Source organism: Sander vitreus, chromosome 11 (assembly GCF_031162955.1).
Source record: "Sander vitreus isolate 19-12246 chromosome 11, sanVit1, whole genome shotgun sequence".
Classification (NCBI taxonomy): Eukaryota; Metazoa; Chordata; class Actinopteri; order Perciformes; family Percidae; genus Sander; species Sander vitreus.
In genome coordinates this window covers 3,626,415-3,651,419 of record NC_135865.1, presented here as the reverse complement: position 1 = coordinate 3,651,419, position 25,005 = coordinate 3,626,415, and the positions used below count along the sequence as shown (strand labels likewise).

General features: G+C 41.8%; 1 protein-coding gene across 2 annotated transcripts; it reads right to left on the bottom strand.

Annotated features, from left to right (window-relative positions):
* Positions 1–394: 394 nt before the first annotated feature.
* LOC144525979 (collagen alpha-3(VI) chain-like) lies at positions 395–24,714 on the bottom strand. Of its 2 annotated transcripts, none has more exons than XM_078263089.1 (5): positions 24,412–24,696; positions 14,675–14,789; positions 9,383–9,976; positions 1,118–1,747; positions 395–1,025 (listed from the first exon to the last, which is right to left on the bottom strand). In XM_078263089.1, the coding sequence occupies exons 3-5, from the start codon at positions 9,927–9,929 to the stop codon at positions 964–966; spliced, it is 1,239 nt and encodes a 412-aa protein (XP_078119215.1). In that variant the 5' UTR covers positions 9,930–9,976; positions 14,675–14,789; positions 24,412–24,696; the 3' UTR covers positions 395–963. The 2 variants fall into 2 exon arrangements, 1 of the variants encoding a protein (XP_078119215.1); XR_013502718.1 differs by lacking the exon at positions 395–1,025 and adding an exon at positions 5,143–5,737 and having other exon boundaries at positions 1,660–1,747; positions 24,412–24,714.
* Between the last annotated feature and the right edge of the window lie 291 nt (positions 24,715–25,005).

The window sequence follows — 25,005 nt, the reverse complement described above, 5'->3', positions numbered from 1 at the left end:
CTTGTGACTTACACCCATCTCTGGTATCTACTATTAAGAATCCCGTCAGATTTAAAATATCTTGCTACAACATAAAAATGCTCTCATTTAAACTTTTTTTTCACGATAATATTTCAGACTGATCAATCCTCTGTTGGTCACAGTGGCAGGAATATGCTGCTGTACTTACAGTAACTAACAGATGGATTGACTGTGTAAGGAAATGGGAAACAACCGCAGATATTGACACAATCTCAGCTCGAGGTCTCCTCACTTACCGGCTTGTTCCAGAGCTTTCCAAACTGCTGTCTCAAAAGGTGAAGAAGGAACTGTCACGCTTAGCCTCCAACATGGCCCTGATGGAGGAAATGGCCAAAACATTTGGAGAATAAAGCAGACTTAATGCACATGTGGCTTAAACATTTATTGCACAAAGATTACAGTTCTTTATGTTTCCTTACAGACATTTGAAAGCTTTGTTAAACAGTGAAGCAGCGTCTCCCCAGTGTTCAGTATCTCCTGCCAACACCGCTTTGAGTCCCCGCTGTCCCATTTCCTCAAGAAGTCTCAGAAATTAAGTGTGTATGTGCAAGAGCCAACCAGTGACTGACTATATGAAGCAGAAAGAAGCTCAGATATGACTGGATGGTAGCAGAAGGACGGTTACACGCTGTGAGTCGAGCTGTTCGACATTCAATAACCTGCAGCAGGCTGCTGGCTACATAAAGGGCCTACTATTGAAAGCTGGTGACATTTTCACTGTGATGATTATATTGTGTTTGTGGCTGCTTTGTAAAAAAAAAACCTAGAGCAACCCTTTTTTGTCTGCACACCGGTCTTGTTCAGTTTTGAAAGTGACAAACACTCAAACATTTACATATTTAAAAATAGTTTGGCTTTGGATACAAAGGCGGAAAATACAGTCCCAATATCAAGTGGTTCAATGACTTTAAGGATAAAATCTCGGATGTAGGCAAAATCTCTTCAGACATTTTCTGTGCCATCAATGAGAAAGGCAACATCTCTTTCAGCTCCAGCAACAACAGCTGAGGGAAAACAAAAACAATGTTACCAGGGAAACCTTTATGTATGTCACATGTGTTTCATTAATTGAAACAGAGATATAAAAAAAACTCACCAGTTTCCTCAGGGAATGTTGTTTCTGTCACATCTGTATCGCCAACCACTGTTATCAACTTTGGCATTATTTGTTCAGCCAGAGCTGGCAAATTTGAGAAGCTTGTTTCATGGTAAGCCAAATCTTCAACAAAGGCAACTGTTTTCATGAGGGCTTCATCTGCTTGCCCAGAACTGACTGTGAAGGTCAAAACACCAGCAAGAGCCAATTTGTCAGCTGCGTTTTTAGCCTGATCCTGGACTGGACCACCTGTGATCAGAACCAACACCTGCTGGACTCCCTGCTTCCTACGTGACCCAGTTGATGGCTGGAACATGTTCGCAAGGGCATAATTCATGGCAGCTCCTGTATTCAAAACTGAGCCTCCAGTCAGTCTGAGTTGAGAGATTTTATTCACAACATCTTGCCTGCTGCTGAAGCTGTTCAGATGAAATTCAATTTTTTGGCTCTCAGCAAACTGCAGGAGACCAATCCTGACTCTGTCAGGACGTACATCCAGCTGGTTGACCACGTTGATGATGAAATCTCTCACATAGGGAAAGTTACTGCTGCCAACGTTATTTGATCCATCCACAAGGAAGACAATGTCTCGAACCACTTTTTGAGTCTGCACTGTGGTTATCTCCACCACTAGGGAAAAGCACAAAAAACAAACAAATTGTCCTCTTTGTAATACTATGTACATATAATTTCAGGCTCTGGACGATGTAACACTGTTAGTGACACAATAATAGCTCAAATGATGCCCATTGAAACAGTTATCTGTATATGCTATGAAGTTGAGTCTTTGCTTTGGGCACTTGTTCTCATCACTGTAAGCTCATCACCCGGAACTGGAGCGAGTTTACGGAACGTTAGCCCAGAGACTGAGCCCCGATGGGAAGTCCGAGCTGTCGTGTTGTGGTTCCACAGATTTCAGACCCGGGAGTTGGTTGTACGCAAGGCTCGAAGGCTTCAGGGCAAGCTGAAATACAAGGGCTCCCCGATCCACATCTTTGAGGACTACTCTCCCGAGGTAATCAAGCAACGCTCTGCATACTGACACATTATGAAACAGCTCTACAACCTGGACTTCAGAACCACTCTGCACTTTCCAGCCAAGTTATTCATTAGGACTGGAGAGGAGCTAAAAAGCCAACTCACTTCCCCTGAGGCTGCCATGGATTTCATCTCTTCTCAGAGCCGACGCATCTCGGGACCCACGGAGGACTGAGAACTGCCCGAATAGCTGGTTTTTACTAGCTTCACGCCCTTACGGGGGAGTGGGGTGGCTTGATAGCTTTCAGCAATGGTCCACTGTTAGCTCCCAGCATGCTGGCGCAAGTACTGTTCTGGTAAGACTGCTTCAAGACTCATAGCTGCAGGTTGCTAATGTTACCTCAAACTTCCCTTTGCTAATGTTACATCAAGCTTTTCTTATGGCTGTTTGTGTATTTACGTTATGTACTTTAAAGACTCTACTAGCCTTGGCTGGCATGGCTGGCCTTAAACTGGCACGGTTGAATTGACTTTGCCTGGCCCAGATGGGACCGCCGTGGACCACATATCGTCGAGGCACAGATGTAGCAACGTGTTTCGGTTCAGCTATGCTTCTTCTGTTCAAACATATGAAACCCTTTTTGTGAATCGGTATTCTTAAAAAGCATTGGCTTTTTCCACAGTGTCTTTACTTTTATTTTTCATGACTGCCCGTATAACAGGAGAGTACCTCTGTTTTTTATTTTTCTTTATTGTCCCTTTCTTTGATGAGGCGGAGACCTCGGGCACTGTGCCTTGAGCACGTGGTGCTGCCAAGCTGATGGCCGTTTGTGCTGATACTGTTCTGATATTGGACTGATCTGTTGTTTGGAAGTTGGGGACACTGGGAGTCCTTGTGGATGTGCTGATGGCACAGCGCCGTGCAATGGACACTCAAGATAAATTATTTTAACTGTTAAAAGCCGTTCTAGGGACAGGTGTTGCGAATTAGCCATGGCTATAAACACTGTGATACAGGCATCGGATTGTTCTTTGTGTAATAATCTATGTTTTTTGTATCTGTCCCTATTCAAATAAACAGAAATAAATAAAATAAATATAGGTAATTATTGGGGATTTCAGGTCAGGGGCCCAGAGTTGATCGATGTCTATGTAACGTTCTGTGTTGTGTGTCCCAGTCCGCTAAGGACCTGAACTGGGTTGGTTTGGGGGTGGGTGGGGGGAATTGACGGGAAGTGACACACTCTTTTCACTGAGCTCTGTTCACAATGGACTGTGTTGTGTGCATAGACCGTATGTAAACTGGAGCAACAGATCCTGTTGCTCTGGACGGAGACCAGGGGAGGATATTAGAAGCACTTTTCCGGTGATGGCTGAGCGTTACTGCGCAGCCTCCAACTGAGAGAGACGACGTAAATGGCTCGATGGTGTTTTTTGCCTCCAACGGCGCCTTCCAAGCAGCTAACCCTAACCCTTAACATAACCATTGCCGCGCTGCCTGGGAGGAGACGTTGGGGGCAAAAAAACACCAAAGACCACGTAAATGTGACGTGAGCAACCTGTCTGAAAGTTGGAAGTCTTTGAAGTCTCTGGTAGCTGTGCCAAGAGAAATCTCAATCATTCCCAATCTTGCAGAGACGGAGAGCGTAGGTATATGTAAGGAGATAACATGGGCACAGGCTAATTATTGCTAACTAAAATGCTAGTTAACATTAGTAATTAAACTTAAACAGCTAATCAACAGCTAAGCTAATGACACAATCGTTAGCCTATTTTTACAAAAACGTCTGCTACGGAGCCATAACGTGAGATACAAGGTAATGGAGCCTTTTATACACTGTCGTGTTTCTTTAGAAATAAACAATGGACAAATAAAGTCTTTAAACACTTCAGATGTAAAGTTATTCACTGTCAAAGTGATGTCAAAATGAATGACAGTAAATGGAATGCTAACGGCGGGCGTATGCCTGTTAGCATCAAAATGGCGCCATAGGATCTACGGGTTGTTGACAGACGCTAACCACCTTGCTTGTGTGTCACAGATTGTAAAAATTTTAAATTTAAATAAAAAGAGTTGAAAAAAAAAAAGAAAAAGGTGAAAAATATGAACAGCTGACAGACAGTGGGTGACTGAGAGGGCAGCCCCTGATGAGAGTGAGATTATGATGTTTTGTTCCACAGATGAGGAGTGATGTGTGGTTATGATACATCATGGATTTGAAAGTTATCATCTCTTAAATCATATATAAGCCTGCAAGGTTGAAATTGCAGGCTAGTTAAATGCCCTGTTTTTAATTCACTTCTTTTATTTTGGTTGGATTGGATTCTCACCTTAAGGGAACCAACTTTAGCGCACTTGGAAGCATACCCAGAACCCGTTTTTTCAAGTGGACCAGAGTTCTAATGAGCTTTCACACCACCACAAACAAACCCAACTATCCAATGAAGTGCTCTAGGTTTTTGTTAAGTGGACCAAACTGCTCAGGTGTGAAAGCACCACTAATATTAAGTATTTAAATAATTGTTTACTCAATTAAAAATTTAGTTCTATTGATAATACATACAACTAAGTAAGCTCACAGCTAAACTACCATAATTTAGCTCCAAAAGAGTCATGTAATAATCACAATCTTTTCACAATACTGTCCCTGAGTATTGTAATCTCTGCGATGCTTTCAAAATCACAGCTCTGGTGCTAAAATTTGACTTTTTTTTAAAAATTGTATTTCAGGTCTCATGTTTCATGGGACACCATTCATTCATCCAAAAGACATTTCCCTTTTTGGTGGTTCGATGATAGTGGCGGAAAGCGGGTCAGTCCACAATTTCCCACTATTTTTTGTTGATTTTTCAAACAACAAAGGAAGATTTTTATCACGCAGCACAATTGTTCCGAAGCATTTGTTGTTTTTCTACTTATTTATTCAAGGTTTTCCTTTAAGTTGTCACTTATCTGTATATTTCACTTTCATCAATTTCATTGATTGAATGATGACAAAAATTTTTTTTTAAAATGTAGTAGATGTTCGTGAAAGACAAAGCAGTACCTAGCTCAGTGGGTCCTTCAGTCACCACCACCCCTGCTATAGTGGAGAGAGCATCGACAATTGCCTTTGGGTTGCGAATCAGTGAGCGGAAGTCTTTCAAATAGAACGCAACGGTGTCAGCAAAGGCAATCTCCCGCAGCTCGTTCTCCGTCGCAGTCTTGGAACCCGCAGCTAGAGTCAATACGCCCAGTCGCTGCAGGGCTATAGCAGGTGCTTCCACACTGTCACTTGACTTTTTACTGGTCATCAACAGTAAAACCTGGGGTACCCCCCTGTTGAATACGACTGCCTTTCTCAGGCCGCAGCATATTCGTCCGCACAAAGTCCAAGGCTGCTCCAATGTTGACCGTCTGTCCCGGTCTTGGTTTGATAGAGCCCAAAGCAGCAGTTAATTCCTCCCTGGATCCATAGGAGTTGAGATCCATCTCAAGTCGAGGGATATTGCTGAACTGGGCCACACCCACTTGAACTCCATCTGGACCAATTGGCATGATCTCGACGAACCGCTTGATGAATTCTCGCACAGAGTTGGTAAGTGTTGCACCCATTGTACTGTCGATGAGGAAAATGATGTCTCGCAGTCCAACTGCCAAGACTGAAAAGAAAATGCATTAATATGAGATAAAAGCTGTTTTTAAATGACTGTATACAAATAAATCTATAAGTACTAAGGGCTACCAAAGCCCACCAAGGATATATTGTAATAGTTAGATTCATAATTTATATTGGATTATTTGGCATATGTGTGAACTAATATTGATATAGGAGAAAAAATATGGATACCTTCTAAATGTTAAATTTGACATGTGTTCTCATAAGGTATGAATTAGGATTTGCAATCAAAATCAAAGATAATTTTTACCAGGTAAAAACAAGATATATTGTACCAAAGAAAATCTTAATTTAAGATTAGGACATGAATAGAAATGCTGAACAACATTAATGATTAATCAACAAAATGTGAAATTAAAATACATAGCCTGGAATTGACGCTGGAATTCAGCCCTTAAAGCAACACCAAAGATTATTTTGTACCTTAAAATAATGTTTCCTTGGTGTTTAGCTCAGTTGGTTTAGTGGGCGCACATATACAGAGGCTTGTTCTGCAACGCAGAAGGTCCAGGGTTCAAATCCAACCTGTGATGGTTTTCCTGCATATCTTTCCCCAAAAAAAATGCCCGAAAAACAACAACAAAAAAAACAATAATGTTTCCAAAATCATTTCAGTGGTTCATCAACTCGTAACAGGGTGAACGGCACTTCTGCATTTGCTTTGCGACCCCTCTATCGGCTATAACGGCACTATGCAATGTTTGCCAGATCTGGTAGCGGATCTCTAGTACGAATGAGACATAAGAATAATGGTAACGGTAATGGACAATTCCGCATCCAACCTGTAGGGGGACCGAAGACGAAAAGTGCTTTGGTGTTGCTTTAATGAAATGCCATTTCCATTGATGATACCTGTTTTTTATGTCTTGGTCATTCATATAGGTCATAAAATAATTGAATTGAATTTGACAAAGCCTAATAGGGGGCCATGTACTTAAAGTGTGTTTGTTCTCCACATTGCAATGATTGTTGGAACTTTGTATTAATTGTTAGAACGTTCTCTTTCTCAAAGTTTGACAATAAAAAGCTATCCAGACATAAACTGCATGCATTTTGCATTTGCAGAACAACAAAATTATTCAATTCAATGAAGGAACTTATAACTACAAAACACTTTCAGCTCTATCAAGGAATATATTTGGGTATACAGTATGTGACTGATATGATATGGGGACAACCCATTCTGCAATTGTATGCAGCTTTTCAGATTGTTGACTTGGGTGTCTTTACAATGGATCAATGGAACTGTGTGGATCTATACATTTGCAGCAGCTTAGTCAAATTTCAAGTAGAGAACAATACTTTTCTAATATTTAATGTGTTATTACCACTTCTGTTAAACGCCCTTACTACGATTGAGATTATAGCAATTTCAAGTTTAGTACAAGCATATCTTACCTTGTACACTATATTACATTCATTATGAGCTCTTTAGGGCTTTTCCTTTTTTAAGACCCCATCCACAACCACAATGCCTCGCCAACATTTACAGAGAAGTTACATACCTTCTGTGAACTCGTTCTGAACTATAATGGTGCGCTGGACCACCCCGTTAATGAATGGGAGCAGCTGGTCACCCATGCTCGCCACTGTTCTGAAATCAGGGGCTGACAGGACAAAACTTTTATCTGTAGCAACTGCTTCCAGATCTGCACTGGCCGTGTCACCAATCGCCACGCCGAATGTGATAACGTTGGCCCTCTTAATGGCCCGGTCACCGGCACCAGTATCATCAGTGGGACGGCCCAGCACTGATAACCACCAACATCTGGGGCACACCCTCGTCGGCCCTGCCCCCAGCTGTTTGGCTTAAAAGGCTCTTGGCTACTTCCTCCAAGGTGAACCCCAGGTTAGATTCATCACCCCCTGAGTAGGAAAGGCCCTTCGCCGCTTCCAGGACTGATGATTTGCTGTCATAGCTATTTAGATAGAACTTTATCTGTGGGTTGCCGTTCTACAGGGCCAAGGCCACCCGAACAGTGTCCCTGCCCACATCAAGGGGCTCAATGATTCTCAAAACCAAATCACGCACAAAGGGGAATGGGGATGGTCAATCATAACAGCTTAATTAGGTCAAAAACATCTTTAAATTCCAGAAAAACTAATGTTTTCCCACATCAGGGGCAGATTAGAACTCCATCAACCCTACATCATTTTTGATTTTTACAAAAAGAAAAAAATGATAGTCAGAAATGTTGAATGTGACTTAGTGACCGTGAACTGAAAAGCTAGATTTTTTTATAAAAACAAATTGTTGCGTCTTAAGAAGGGAAAATTAAAACTAAAATGCTAGTTAACATTAGTAATTAAACTTAAACAGCTAATCAACAGCTAAGCTAATGACACAATCGTTAGCCTATTTTTACAAAAACGTCTGCTACGGAGCCATAACGTGAGATACAAGGTAATGGAGCCTTTTATACACTGTCGTGTTTCTTTAGAAATAAACAATGGACAAATAAAGTCTTTAAACACTTCAGATGTAAAGTTATTCACTGTCAAAGTGATGTCAAAATGAATGACAGTAAATGGAATGCTAACGGCGGGCGAATGCCTGTTAGCATCAAAATGGCGCCATAGGATCTACGGGTTGTTGACAGACGCTAACCACCTTGCTTGTGTGTCACAGATTGTAAAAAATTTTAAATTTAAATAAAAAGAGTTGAAAAAAAAAGAAAAAAGGTGAAAAATATGAACAGCTGACAGACAGTGGGTGAAGGAGAGGGCAGCCCCTGATGAGAGTGAGATTATGATGTTTTGTTCCACAGATAAGGAGCGATGTGTGGTTATGAAACGTTATGGATTTGAAAGTTATCATCTCTTAAATCATATATAAGCCTGCAAGGTTGAAATTGCAGGCTAGTTAAATGCCCTGTTTTTAATTCACTTCTTTTATTTTGGTTGGATTGGATTCTCACCTTAAGGGAACCAACTTTAGCGCACTTGGAAGCATACCCAGAACCCGTTTTTTCAAGTGGACCAGAGTTCTAATGAGCTTTCACACCACCACAAACAAACCCAACTATCCAATGAAGTGCTCTAGGTTTTTGTTAAGTGGACCAAACTGCTCAGGTGTGAAAGCACCACTAATATTAAGTATTTAAATAATTGTTTACTCAATTAAAAATTTAGTTCTATTGATAATACATACAACTAAGTAAGCTCACAGCTAAACTACCATAATTTAGCTCCAAAAGAGTCATGTAATAATCACAATCTTTTCACAATACTGTCCCTGAGTATTGTAATCTCTGTGACGCTTTCAAAATCACAGCTCTGGTGCTAAAATTTGACTTTTTTTTTAAATTGTATTTCAGGTCTCATGTTTCATGGGACACCATTCATTCATCCAAAAGACATTTCCCTTTTTGGTGGTTCGATGATAGTGGCGGAAAGCGGGTCAGTCCACAATTTCCCACTTTTTTTTTGATTTTTCAAACAACAAAGGAAGATTTTTATCACGCAGCACAATTGTTCCGAAGCATTTGCTGTTTTTCTACTTATTTATTCAAGGTTTTCCTTTAAGTTGTCACTTATCTGTATATTTCACTTTCATCAATTTCATTGATTGAATGATGACAAAATATTTTTAAAATGTAGTAGATGTTCGTGAAAGACAAAGCAGTACCTGGCTCAGTGGGTCCTTCAGTCACCACCACCCCAGCTATAGTGGAGAGAGCATCGACAATTGCCTTTGGGTTGCGAATCAGTGAGCGGAAGTCTTTCAAATAGAACGCAACGGTGTCAGCAAAGGCAATCTGCCGCAGCTCGTTCTCCGTCGCAGTCTTGGAACCCGCAGCTAGAGTCAATACGCCCAGTCGCTGCAGGGCTATAGCAGGTGCTTCCACACTGTCACTTGACTTTTTACTGGTCATCAACAGTAAAACCTGGGGTACCCCCTGTTGAATACGACTGCCTTTCTCAGGCCGCAGCATATTCGTCCGCACAAAGTCCAAGGCTGCTCCAATGTTGACCGTCTGTCCCGGTCTTGGTTTGATAGAGCCCAAAGCAGCAGTTAATTCCTCCCTGGATCCATAGGAGTTGAGATCCATCTCAAGTCGAGGGATATTGCTGAACTGGGCCACACCCACTTGAACTCCATCTGGACCAATTGGCATGATGTCGACGAACCGCTTGATGAATTCTCGCACAGAGTTGGTAAGTGTTGCACCCATTGTACTGTCGATGAGGAAAATGATGTCTCGCAGTCCAACTGCCAAGACTGAAAAGAAAATGCATTAATATGAGATAAAAGCTGTTTTTAAATGACTGTATACAAATAAATCTATAAGTACTAAGGGCTACCAAAGCCCACCAAGGATATATTGTAATAGTTAGATTCATAATTTATATTGGATTATTTGGCATATGTGTGAACTAATATTGATATAGGAGAAAAAAATATGGACACCTTCTAAATGTTAAATTTGACATGTGTTCTCATAAGGTATGAATTAGGATTTGCAATCAAAATCAAAGATAATTTTTACCAGGTAAAAACAAGATATATTGTACCAAAGAAAATCTTAATTTAAGATTAGGACATGAATAGAAATGCTGAACAACATTAATGATTAATCAACAAAATGTGAAATTAAAATACATAGCCTGGAATTGACGCTGGAATTCAGCCCTTAAAGCAACACCAAAGATTATTTTGTACCTTAAAATAATGTTTCCTTGGTGTTTAGCTCAGTTGGTTTAGTGGGCGCACATATACAGAGGCTTGTTCTGCAACGCAGAAGGTCCAGGGTTCAAATCCAACCTGTGATGGTTTTCCTGCATATCTTTCCCCAAAAAAAATGCCCGAAAAACAACAACAAAAAACAATAATGTTTCCAAAATCATTTCAGTGGTTCATCAACTCGTAACAGGATGAACGGCACTTCTGCATTTGCTTTGCGACGCTCTATCGGCTATAACGGCACTATGCAATGTTTGCCAGATCTGGTAGCGGATCTCTAGTACGAATGAGACATAAGAATAATGGTAATGGTAACGGTAATGGACAATTCCGCATCCAACCTGTAGGGGGACCGAAGACGAAAAGTGCTTTGGTGTTGCTTTAATGAAATGCCATTTCCATTGATGATACCTGTTTTTTATGTCTTGGTCATTCATATAGGTCATAAAATAATTGAATTGAATTTGACAAAGCCTAATAGGGGGGCCATGTACTTAAAGTGTGTTTGTTCTCCACATTGCAATGATTGTTAGAACTTTGTATTAATTGTTAGAACGTTCTCTTTCTCAAAGTTTGACAATAAAAAGCTATCCAGACATTAACTGCATGCATTTTGCATTTGCAGAACAACAAAATTATTCAATTCAATGAAGGAACTTATAACTACAAAACACTTTCGGCTCTATCAAGGAATATATTTGGGTATACAGTATGTGACTGATATGATATGGGGACAACCCATTCTGCAATTGTATGCAGCTTTTCAGATCGTTGACTTGGGTGTCTTTACAATGGATCAATGGAACTGTGTGGATCTATACATTTGCAGCAGCTTAGTCAAATTTCAAGTAGAGAACAATACTTTTCTAATGTTTAATGTGTTATTACCACTTCTGTTAAACGCCCTTACTACGATTGAGATTATAGCAATTTCAAGTTTAGTACAAGCATATCTTACCTTGTACACTATATTACATTCATTATGAGCTCTTTAGGGCTTTTCCTTTTTTAAGACCCCATCCACAACCACAATGCCTCGCCAACATTTACAGAGAAGTTACATACCTTCTGTGAACTCGTTCTGAACTATAATGGTGCGCTGGACCACCCCATTAATGAATGGGAGCAGCTGGTCACCCATGCTCGCCACTGTTCTGAAATCAGGGGCTGACAGGACAAAACTTTTATCTGTAGCAACTGCTTCCAGATCTGCACTGGCCGTGTCACCAATCGCCACGCCGAATGTGATAACGTTGGCCCTCTTAATGGCCCGGTCACCGGCACCAGTATCATCAGTGGACGGCCCAGCACTGATAACCACCAACATCTGGGGCACACCCTCGTCGGCCCTGCCCCCCCCAGCTGTTTGGCTTAAAAGGCTCTTGGCTACTTCCTCCAAGGTGAACCCCAGGTTAGATTCATCACCCCCTGAGTAGGAAAGGCCCTTCGCCGCTTCCAGGACTGATGATTTGCTGTCATAGCTATTTAGATAGAACTTTATCTGTGGGTTGCCGTTCTACAGGGCCAAGGCCACCCGAACAGTGTCCCTGCCCACATCAAGGGGCTCAATGATTCTCAAAACCAAATCACGCACAAAGGGGAATGGGGATGGTCAATCATAACAGCTTAATTAGGTCAAAAACATCTTTAAATTCCAGAAAAACTAATGTTTTCCCACATCAGGGGCAGATTAGAACTCCATCAACCCTACATCATTTTTGATTTTTACAAAAAGAAAAAAATGATAGTCAGAAATGTTGAATGTGACTTAGTGACCGTGAACTGAAAAGCTAGATTTTTTTATAAAAACAAATTGTTGCGTCTTAAGAAGGGAAAATTAAAACTAAAAAGTATTATGAAATGATAATAATTGGTTATAATTAATATAATAAATACATTTAACTACATGGTTCAGTAATATCTTCATTATGCACTATAAGGAAAGGGTATTCAATCATGAGGTTAGGGTGATGTGTCCCTTGTAGAAACTCCATTGAGTTCAGCCATCCCATGCAGACTCTTGTTATGGACCTCAGATAAAGTGACCAGCCATGACCCTGTGGCATATCCTGGAGGCCTACAATACTTGAGAATATATTACATGTGATTTCATGTAAAATCTTTGTTTGCAATTCATTTTAACTTGAATCATATATGCTGGCAAAAGAAATCTTCTTTTATGGAATGTATTTTTTCATTCCAGTAACTTCTGGTAATTAATTGTAACATATTGTATATAATTTCAGGGCATCTACATATATAAATATTCTCAACGTACTTTTGCAGGTCAAGGATAAGTCCAAGCAGGTTCATCGCTGTTTCAAATACAGAATATTGACAATATTTTACACAGATAGACATTGTGACTGATAAAGACACAAAAGAAAAGAATACAAAATGCAAGACACATAAGCAGTGGTGCATGGTTAGCTATGGTTAAAAGCTCATTGATTGAATTTAAGATGTGATGTTTTAAAGGGTGAGGCATCCTTGAGTCCTTTCTCTTTTCCAAAGGTTTTCTGAACAAATGTCAGTCTGAGGTGTCAATATATGGATTTTACAATGTTATTCCCTTGCTGTCTGTATTGTGTCCTCTCACCACAGCTATGTCTAATTCAAACAAGCATCACCTTGAAATTGTGTCTTAAATGATGCCTTATGATTGATTATGCTGTATGCCAACACAGAAATTAAATCACTACCTAATGTATGAGCACAGAATGGTCCCATCACTTAAATAGCTTTCTCTCATTCCATTCTCATTGTTTTTGTTCTGGCTTTGCACAGGCATATTTCTGTGCCACTGTCACACCCTAATCTGAGATGCTCTAGGGATGTCAATCACATGCAGATCTAATTGTGATTTTCTTTTTTAAAGCATTAGGGGGATATTAAGTGTGGTGAGACAAAACAAGTGATGTTAATTTTGCAGGTGGATAGTGAAAGGTTATTTATTATGTTAATAATAAAATCCAGTCACGGCCACATATGCAGCAGCTTTATCCTGCACATGTAAACACATTAGTAATGGTAGTGGCACTGGTCCCATTTCATTACCTGTCCCTCCTCCAGACACGGGGGCCTCGTTTGCCACAGGACCACCCCCTGACCGGGTCACTGCGTCACAAAGCCCCACTACTAAATCTTGGATTATATCCCGCAAAGTCAGGAAAGAGTCTACACTGAACACATGAGTGTCATAGGGCTTGCTAGCCATGTCCCTGAGCTCCGAATCAACTGCATCCTGAACTCCAACTGCAAACACCTCCACGCCTGCCAGCCGCAGCACCTGAGCTGGCTCGGCCACGTCATCCTGGGAGCGCCCATCTGTTAGCACAACCACCACTTGGGCCACACCATCAACAGCGCGGCTGCCCGAAGCAGTGGTCAAGTGTGTACTGAGTCAGGAAATCCAGGCCCAGGCCAGTCTGGGTTCCCCCACCATGATAAGGCATAGCCTTGATGTGTGCCAGGACTCCCTGTGTTGTTGGGTAGCTGTTGAGCTGGAACTCAGTTTTTTGGCTTAGTATTGTACTGCACAAGGGCAAATTTAAACCTCTCCTCCAACCTGGTGCAGTGATTGTATCAAGCTGTACAGAAATTGTCTGATATGCTTAAAGTTCTCCACTCCCATACTCCAGGATGAATCCACTAGAAAGTATATATCAGCTCCCAAACCCTGTGCACAATCTTCAAAAGAGTGTTTGGAGGACAAAAGTGAAGACCAGTGAAAAGATGCCTGGTGTGTTTGGTACCAGAATATTGTTTTGGTGCTTAACACCAATATGGTTGCACAATACAGCTGAAATGTTGCTGTTTTGTTTAGCAAAAAGCATCTGACTGCACTTGGTATTCTATTTTTTTTCTCCAATGTTAAGATACACCGTTTTGAATTCAGATTCTTCCAAAATAATAACAATAATTGAAATATAGCCAGTTAACTAACAATGGTCATTAAAAGTGAAAAATCATGTAATATTATAATTAATTACTTTAATGTGTTTGGTTTTTCTTAGGATGTCATAAGCACTTTTAAAAAAGTCCTGCTTTTCTTTGCAAAAATATGAACAGGTGTAGATGTAGACTACAGTATACATTTTTAGGGGAGCAAAAACAGAAGTAGAAAAAAAATTATTCCTACTGAGCATTGCTGAAAATTGGAAAAAAGTTGACAAATCATCTGCAGAATGAGCACAGCCTGCTGACTGCAGCTGAGATGAACTTAGTTCGACTTACCTTCCTGAGCCTCAAGGTTAGGGAGGAGTCCTGCAAACAGGGACGCCTAGGAGGGCACATAGCGGTAATAACCGATGCCTCTTCATCTTCTATCACCAATACAGCAAAGGGACACCTGTAAAACCCAGAAGCAAATATGATATGCATTTAAACCAGTAGTTCTATCCTAATAGCACAAGGCCTGACCAACACTCAACACTTCAAATGAGTCTACTGTTGCAATATGGTTATTATAATGAAGAATGATTCTTCTGCATGCCTATAAAATATACATTTTAAATAAACATACTCCCGTACAAAATACGCCTTCATTTTCTGAGCCCACTAGATGGCGCTCTCTGTTCAACAAAATGTTGAAAGCACACTGAATCACCATTCCTTGAGCCTTTTTCTTTAAACCAAAAGCGCCATCTAGTGGGCTCAGAAAATAAAGAAAATGGTTCATGAAGTATTATGAAGCTTCATTTGGCCATGACTATCAAAATGATCTGATATTGTAATTATACTCAGATATAATTAAATTCCGTATTGCTTGACTTGATGCAGACAGAACACAGAAAAAGATCAAATCAGTACCAGCAACAGCAGTAGTAGAGTAGCAGCAAAACAGCAAAAACAGCAGCGTAGTGAAAAGTGACGCTTGTGCAAGTACAACTTGAAAATAAATAAAAGGCAAGTACAGCTTTGAAAAGAGATAAATAAAAGGCACTAGTTAAATGAGATTTTTACATGCAGAAATTACAGATGTTGAATGTTATGTTAGCAAACATTGTCACGAGGTCGAAGCTGTCGCTGGTCTATTGGGCAGAATAACCGAGTGAAACTCGCCGACACTGCCTGGTCTCAGAAATAATGGAGCAAAACTAAATCTATCATGTCTTGAGTTTTTTGCTTTGGTGTTTCTTGAAGAAGGCAAACAATCTGAGCAGCTGAGAGTGAGTGAAGGAAAGGGGATGAGAGAGAGATGATGATGTGTTGTCATACAAACGACCAGCAATGTATGGTCATATTAGGTTATGGATTTAAAAGTTATCATCCCTTAAATCATATACAAGTTCATAAGTTGTGTGCAAGGTTGAAATTGCAGCCTAGTTTTTTTGTTCACTTCCTGTATTTTGGGCGGATCGCATTCTCACCTAAAGTGAACCAAACTCTATTGAGGCGTGGGCACTTAATTATATTTCAAACATTAAATGTAACTCTAACTCAAATATGCTTAATAGTGTTTGCAATATCTTCTTCAATTTCAGGTTACAAACACAATTGCTCATCAATCTTTTGCTATCAATAATTAATGCCTGAACAACAACAAAACACACACATTTGATTGTAGCCACAGCCCTAACCCTATGATCAAGTCTTAACGTAATGAGCCTTATTACACCAAGATGTCCTCCTCATGAAATCATCTCTTATAAAGAAATAGTATATTTACAGATCCAAACACACATATTTGTACTTTATTACTTGCCTGTACCCCGTTGAGAAGTGAGGATTTCCTTTACTTTCCTAACTCTCTAGGTCTTAAACTCACAATAGTCAGCAAAGAGCAGATGAACACACACAACCTATTCAATTTCAGACCACCATGAAGTGATAATATGGATTCCAAAAGAGCAATTACATTTTAATTGCACTAAAGACTTAAAACTGCAAAACTCTGATCTGAGAAAAACAAATGCCACCCAAATTAACCCAAACATCCAACTGTGATGTGGCAGACTCACCACTCCACTCTGCAATTAGGAAGGCTTTTTACACAAGCATATAAAGACTTAAATATAACGTAAAAAAGAGGGTCTTGAAAAAATAAAATAGCCTTAGATGGCACACATGGCCAAAGTCTTCACCATTAGACTAATGATGGGGGAGTCCCAGAGGAGTCTCTTTAACAGCCTTTGTGCCTGCTGGTAGCCATACAATAAAGGCTCAGCACTCAGACCAGCACTAATGAGTGTACTGTAAGGAAAGTGGTATTTGGATAATTAGATATTTACCGTATGTCTATTTTATTGGAAATAAAAGAGTGCATTTATGATATTGAAAAAGGGCATACTGAGGCACAACTGTGAACTGTGAAGTGTGAACACTGAAAATAACAAATGCCCTCTAGTGCAAAATGCAAGTACAACAAATTATAATCAACAACTCTCTAGAATAAAGTAGCACATAAGACATCTTTACAGTTCGTCTGTCTTTCATCATGATCTTAATGGAATATGACTAAGTCACGAGGCTCATGTTTTTTTTGTAATCCCATCCTATTTTGAGCTTGCTCTGACTTTTACCCACCTATGGGTCACCTGTGGGAATATGTGTGTTTTTAACCACTTATGCCGAGCTGTGGGGGTGGCTATATTTTTCCGTTTAGGCAGACCTTAAAGACAACACTCCAACACATTTTAGATACACACAACAATGAGCCGCCCAGTACAACCACAGCCCGATATGTTTGACCACTGAGCAGTTGGGTGTTCATAGTCTTGCTCAAGGGCACCTCCCCGGATTTATCCTGCGGATCGAGGGATCCAACTGGAAACTCTCCAGTCATTGAACTGCTTCCCTAAACTTTAGGCTACCTCCACCAAGGCCACAGGGAAAGCCAGGAAAAGATTTTGTCAGTAATATAAATACAACAAAACCAATTTTGGCACAAAGATCGGCCCCACTGAAATGCTAATTGGGCTTATCATTGCAGCAATTTAAAACGAAAACTAAAAGAAAGGAAATTTTGACAAGCAATAAAAATAAAACACAGGCCGAATTACAATGCTGCACAGGTCACAGGCAAAGTAAATCATGCTGAAGTGTTTTTTGCTTCCATATCAGTATCCATGTGAGGTTGGTGGATATCAGCATGTAGTGAACTTTTTTGTTATACACTTTACTTTCAGTCCCAGTGCTCCCCCCAAGTTCCTTTATTTCAAGGAAATCTGCAACAGATGTTTGTGTTCTCCACTCATGCTCATGTGATTTCAGGTCACTCAAAAGCCACTGCAGAGTTTGCCAGGCCTGACCAATGTGTCAACACTATGGCTTCCCCTCGCCGCCACAGAGGAAAACACAGCACAGTGGATTCCTGTTTTCCCTGATACGAGCAGCCAAAACAATGGCAGCATGGGGAATAGCATTAGTGAGAAAATTAGGAAAGAAAGTAAAAAAAAGATGCCGTCTCTAAATTACTTCCCTAATTTAAAGCTGCATCACTCTTTTTTGCCACTCAGGGGCAGAACTCTAAAGTTGTTATGGCAAACATGTTAGCAGACAGTTGCTTATTTACATATTCAGCAGACATGGGGAAATATCCAGCTCTTTAGCTGCTTAATTCTCAACTATGTTCACCAGCTAGTCGTTAAGTATGTCTGTCAGCTTGGTGCTGGACAGTTCTTGTACAGAGTGTTTTTTCTCTGAAAACAGCTGGATGGCTGCTGCTGCTGGAATTGAGGCTGATGAGAGCAGGGAGACTGAAATAAAAAAAAGCTAAAAGATGCAAAAACACTCCATTGAGAATAGTCTACTGCTGAGCTGGTTGATCATTCTGTTGTGGGTTTGTCACTACGTGTGACTTTAACATTACACATTGTCATTTAATCCATTGTTAATAACAATCATTGATAAGTGCAGTTTTATTATAACAAATATTGTTATGGTTTAAAGTGCTCATATTACGCTCATTTTCAGGTTCATAATTGTATTTAGAGGTTATATCAGCATAGGTTTACATGGTTTAATTTTAAAAAAACACCATATTTTTGTTGTGCTACACATTGCTGCAGCTCCTCTTTTCACTCTGTGTGTTGAGCTCTCTGTTTTAGCTACAGAGTGAGGCATCTCAATTCTGTCCCATCTTTGTTGGGAGTCGCACATGCTCAGTAGCTAGGTAAGGACTACTAGCCAGTCAGAAGCAGAGTATGAGGGTGTGCCCTGACAGTACCTAGGTAAGGACTACTAGCCAGTCAGAAGCAGAGTATGAGGGCGTGCCCTGACAGTAGCTAGGTAAGGACTACTAGCCAGTCAGAAGCAGAGTATGAGGGTGTGCCCTGACAGTACCTAGGTAAGGACTACTAGCCAGTCAGAAGCAGAGTATGAGGGTGTGCCCTGACAGTACCTAGGTAAGGACTACTAGCCAGTCAGAAGCAGAGTATGAGGGCTTGCCACGCTAGTAGCTAGGCGAGCATTATAACATGTGTTCCAAAGTGACCACGTTTGTCTCTGAAGTAAAGGCTGGACTACAACAGAGCTGTTTGGAGCAGTTTGTGAACAGTGGTTTCTGTTGGAGATGGTAAGTCCCTTTGGGGTGGACTTTGGGCTTTTTCACTTTGTAAACCTATAACGTGCACAAAAAAGATATATAACACAATAAAGGAAAGGGGAAAAGCCAAACAGCATAATATGAGCACTCTAAGATGCAATATGACTGCAGACCAGGGTCAGGGACAGTGCAATGGCAGAGAAAAGGAACACAGAAAGCCTAGGAAAAAAAGGACAACACAAAAAGTAACTCGCTCTTGATTTCCTCACCGATGAATTTGATTATTACTTATACTCTGTGGTATACATCTGAATCCCTGTCAGCAACCCATAAACATTATTGTGTCTTATATATATATATATATATATATATATATATATATACTTAGCACAAAAAGTAAGGAAATTTGTGTTTGGTAGAGTATTTCTCTGTGGTAACAATGCTTTTTGGCAATAAATCTTATACCATTGGAAAGCCTGTTTAGTTCCCTTTCAAATGGTGCCCCATTTGTAAGGAACATGCATTTGTGGAATGAGCAGCAGCGCTGAGTATGTGGGTTGCGCCCATGAAAAATCTGCCAAATCGTCTCTGCCAATGCCAAACAGTTTATTCTGCCATTGACTCGTTTGGTGTTTGGTGGCTTGAATAATTGAAGTTTGAAGAAAAAAGACATATTGGCAATTGAACAATTTATTAATTTCACAAACAGAAGCCTCAGTAGCGTGTGGAAGAACCATACACAGCCACAACAGCCTGGCACCTCCTCCTCATGCTGGTCACCAGCCTGGTCACATACTGCTGTGGGATGGCATCCCACACAGTCCTGACCTCAACCCCAATGAACACTTGTGGGATCAGCTTGGGCGTGCTGTTCGTGCCAGAGTGACCAACACAACCACGTTGGCTGACTTGCGACAAATGCTGGTTTAAGAATGGGATGGAGTGATTGTGAGTGCATGTCGGAGAATAGTGCGAACACGCGCCACACAACGCAAGCGGGCGAGTGCGCCACCTGGAGAAAAAAGTGAGAGAAAAGAAAAAGAGACTGTGTGCGTCCGGAAGATAACCAGTTGAGATTGTGTGTGTGCGTCCTTGAGAACTGTAAGTCGTATAACTGTTGTCAGTTCATTTAAGCCTGTTGTTGTATTGGTCTATAGTTCTTGCAAATTTAAAGTAAGTTAGCTAATGATTTTGCGGTTTGTGTTCTACAGCTGTTAGCTAGGTTGCAGGTGGCTGTTGATTCATCCGATATAATGGTGATTGTTGAATGCCCTTGCTCACGTGTGTATTTTATGTGCATTGTTTACATGCTACAGTAGTAACACTGTATTAACATAATGTAATAGATAGTGGGTTTATTGTTATTATTTGCTAGCCTATATAATTCCTATGTATTGTGTATGGTAGCCTTTATAATGTTATTTATTTCTTTGCAGAACCACACACAAACACACAGCCATAGCAGAGCTACCCACGCCCATGTTTGTACTGTTGCTTGATTTAATAAAGCATCGAAAGAGAGAAGTTGTCTCCGTCCATGTTTTAACAGACACACCTGGGGCGAAGTTGGAAACCAGAATCAGCTTTAAATACAGTCCTAATCTAGTCCTCAATAACATTGAGGTCCTTTGAGCCGGATCCAGGATAAGGATGAAACAGTACAGCAGTGGAGCTCGTCCTACGAGGGATAGACAGCCACCACGTCATCTGGATGATTACGAAGTGGACTATCCAAGCCACAGACCACGAGCTACACATTACTTAAGCACAGTACAGTACGAACATGGGCGAGAAGAGGATGGGTACTGGAGGGAGCAGCCAAGATGACCTCTCTCACTCCTCACTTCTCCAACCCTTATCCACTCAGGTGGAATACAGAGCAGAATGAGCAGTATAGCTCCAACAGCATTTCCAGCGAGCTGGCGAGGATAAGGGAGGAGAATCAAGGGGATGTTTCATCAGGTCCGCCCTCTACCTGAAGACAAGCCCCTACTGCGGTTTGTGTGGCGCGACATGAGGAGAGAAGATCCCCCAGACGTCATTGAGTGGCAGGTGCTACCATTTGGCACTTCTTGCAGTGCTAGCTATGCCTTGCAGAAGCACGTCTAGGATCACTAGATAGACTAGCAGATAGTGTCCGGTCATCAGTGGAAAGATGTTTCTATGTGGACAACCTCCAGAGCCTGCCAACATCGATGCCAGACAGCTAGTTAACAAGCTACGGGCCCTTCTAGCCTCCGGAGGGTTCCAGCTGCGCCAGTGGGCAAGTAGTGCTTCCAGCGTAGTCAACCACCTGCCAAAGGAGGCCAGATCAGACAGCCTTGAGCTCTGGCCTCCTCAAGAGGGAGCAGATGTTGCTCCAGAATCAACCCTCAGGCTCAGTTGGCACCTCCAGTCCGACACCTTAGGGTACAAGCGCAGGCCTGTGGACTATGGAGTGCCCACTATGCGGAATGTGTACAAGGTGCTGGCAAGCCAGTAAGACCCTCTTGGGTTCATTCTGCCATTCACAACCAGAGCCAAGATTTTAGTCCAACGCCTCTGGGACAAGAACAGGGAATGGGATGACCCCCTCCTCCCACAGGAGCTTCTAGACGCCTGGAACGAGTGGGCAGGGGAACTACAGGTCCTACCATCTATCCGCCTGCCTAGGTGCTACACCCCTTAAGAAGTGGACAGTGCCAGCGTAATATGTGAGGCATGGTGCTACATGGATTCAGCGAGGAATCCTGCAGATGACATCACAAGAGGAAAGACATTGAGAGATCTTGCGGAGCCAAATAGGTGGAGTCAATGCCCACCATTCCTGCTCCACGCCCCAGACATCTGGCCTGTGAAACCAACCACTTCAGCTGAGGAAGAGGTATCAGAACTCCGTAAGTCGACCTTCTGCGGAGTCGCATCCATAGCAGTAGAGCCTCAAGTTCCAGAAGCGGAGAAGGGTAACACCTGAAAGGAGCTCGTCAATAATACAGTGCGGGAGCTTCACGGGGCGGCGGACCAGCACAGTAGTCCACGGCCACAGACTACCAGAAAGCAGAGACCCTCATCTTCCGAAGAGCCCAAAGGGATAGCTTCCCAGAAGAGCTGCGTCTCTTGAGAGCTGGTAAGCCCGTCCCATCTGGTAGTCGCCTGCTTACCTTGTCCCCAGAGTTTGACAAGTCAAAAGACATTATCCGAGTAGATGGCAGACTATGACGATCTGAAGACCTGGAGCATGCCACCTTGCATCCCATCATTCTAGATCCTAGTCACCCTGCAGTCAAACTTCTGATAAATGATTGACAGTCAACTGCATCACCCTGGCCCGGAGAGGGTCTTTGCAGAAATAAGGCGCACATTTTGGATCCTCAGAGGGCGTGAGGCTGTCCGTCATCATCAGCACGCCTGCAATGAGTTCCATCGTTGGAAGTCCAGAGTGGTGATTCCCAAGATGGCTGACCTACCGGCAGCCCACCTGCGCCTATTTAAGCCAGTCTTCTACTCCACTGGCATGGACTGTTTTGGAACATTCCAATTCAAGGTGGGGCGGCGTCTCGAGAAGAGATGGGGCATAAGCTTTAAATGCCTCACCAACCGGGCTGTGCACTTAGATCTCCTCACCAACATTGATGCAGACTCCTTTCTGATGGCCCTGAGGAGGTTCATTGCCCGCAGAGGGACTCCAGCTGAGTTGCTCTCAGATCATGGGATGAATTTCAGGGGAGGAGAGAAGGAGCTGCGAAAGGCCTTTGCAGCACTGTCCCCCAAGCTAATGCAGAGCCTTGCCAAGGAGAAGATTGCCTTTAACTTCAACCCACCAGCAGCACCACATTTTGGAGGAGATGGAGATCCGCTCAGTCAAACAGGCACTCTATACCACCGTGGGTGCTCAGGCACAGGCTGAAGAGGTGCTCAGAACGGTGCTCATAGAAGTGGAAGGCATTTTAAATTCCAAACCTTTGGGTTATGTATCATTCAACATTGCAGATCTGGACCCTGTGACCCTAAGTGTCCTGTTGATGGGGCGGCTCGAAGGATCCCTTCCTCAAGTGGTATATCCGGATACGGAGCTCCTCAGCCAACGCAGGTGGAGACACTCAGATCTTGACAGATCACTTCCGGTCAAGCTTTATTACGCACCATCTACCCAGCCTGCAAACCCGCCATCAGGGACAACCTCACTGAGGACAAGGTAGTCATGCATTTATAATGTTATTTATTTCTTTGCAGAACCACACACAAACACACAGCCATAGCAGAGATACCCACGCCCATGTTTATACTGTTGCTTGATTTAATAAAGCATCGAAAGAGAGAAGTTGTCTCCGTCCGCGTTTTAACAGACACACCTGGGGCGAAGTTGGAAACCAGAATCAGCTTTAAATACAGTCCTAATCTAGTGCTCACTAACAAAAGTAGTACCAACACATTCTCCATGAATTGAAATTGTAATAATTCTAATTTGTGATCTATGTTCAAACGCTCACTACTACAGGAGGTATATAGTGTCATATCTATATAGTGCAGTGGACGCTTTTGCCATTACAGACATGTACATTCAACGGAGCTGTTCTGTACCCATTTCAGAGAGGGTGTGGTTTTTGAGCTACTGCTGCCGTGGAAACATTTACCCATCCAACTACTCTTCTTTAGAGCTCACATGTTGGTGTGGAGATTTTAAACATTTGATTTGACTCTACCATTACTAACAGATTCAGATTTAGATATAATTGAATGACCAAAAGATCGTTCCAGAACACTAATAAGTGCACCGAAATAAGCTATTGATGATTGATGACATTCCTTTTGTCTTGACATAACATAAATCATATTTAGCAGGTTTTGAACAGGGACTTAAATAATCTGTTGCATTGCTTATTATACAAAATCTGCATTATACCACAATATGTACATAAATAAATTGACATTACTCAGTGCAAAGCAACTCCTTACAGGTTCACAGCTCCAACAGGGATCTGGGATCACAGCTTCAGACTTTTACTTTATTCTCTCCCAACTATTATTTCACACCGATGCAGTAAATTAAACTTTGCACAAACCAAGACCGTCAAACAGAAGAGTAGCATTTGAAGATTTCTAAAGAGGAAAAAACGAACACACACGCCCCTCTACGCTCACATGCACGGTACATAACATTGCTGAGGTCTCTAACTGCAGCTCACCTCTTGCCCTCGCAGCACTCTCACCACTAAAGTATAGCTTCCAGTCATGCTGCTGAACACATGCTGTCTGATATTTATGACCTATAAGCCAAAGATTCTATCAAACCTATGATTATGGCACCCATCATACGCTTACATGTTACAACTGAAACTATGCTATGGTCAGTGCACTATTTATAATCAGCATACAGTGCAATCACGGTCCATCGTAAAGAATTAAGAATTGAGAAAGAAAGCAAGCATGCATTTGCAAAAAACCAAACCGAAAGCTCTTTCTGCGAGATGAATCACATTGAGAACATAGCAGATTTAAAACTTACCCTGAGCTGATGTAGCTGTATTCCACTGTTTGTTTTTGAAGAAAAAAAGAGATAATATTAGTTATGTAAAATGACTGTGAGCTGAACTTTTGGAGTTCAGAGGAAGGCGGCTGAGCAAAGCTGTGAGAAGGTCACTGATAAGAGATGTGCAGAGAGAGGGGTCCTGAGTGAAGGGAGGAAATAGTTGAGACAGAAAGAGACAGACACCCTCCCAGTCTCGAACCAGAGGAGCTGTGGTGCTGAGTTCAAGGCTGGGATGGGACAAACTTCCAAACTTCTGGAGTTCGGCCACCTCTCTCTTCCTCCTCCCACTCTCTCTAAAGAGAGGAAAAAAAGAAACAGAGGAGGGTGAGGAGAGGAGAGGAAAAGGGTGAACGGAGGGGGGAGAAAAGAAGTAAATTAAAACCAGACACATGGCCCTGTTTGGTCTGGATGTGAGCAGTGGATAGGATGATGTCACAAATCTGGAGCGGGATTTTCTCCTTACCTTTTCCAGCATTTTGCCATTTCTCCCTCTACCTCTTTGGGGCCCTTTTTCTTACATTTCAGTTACATGGATCTCCATTCTTACATTAAAATGACACTAAAAGGAAG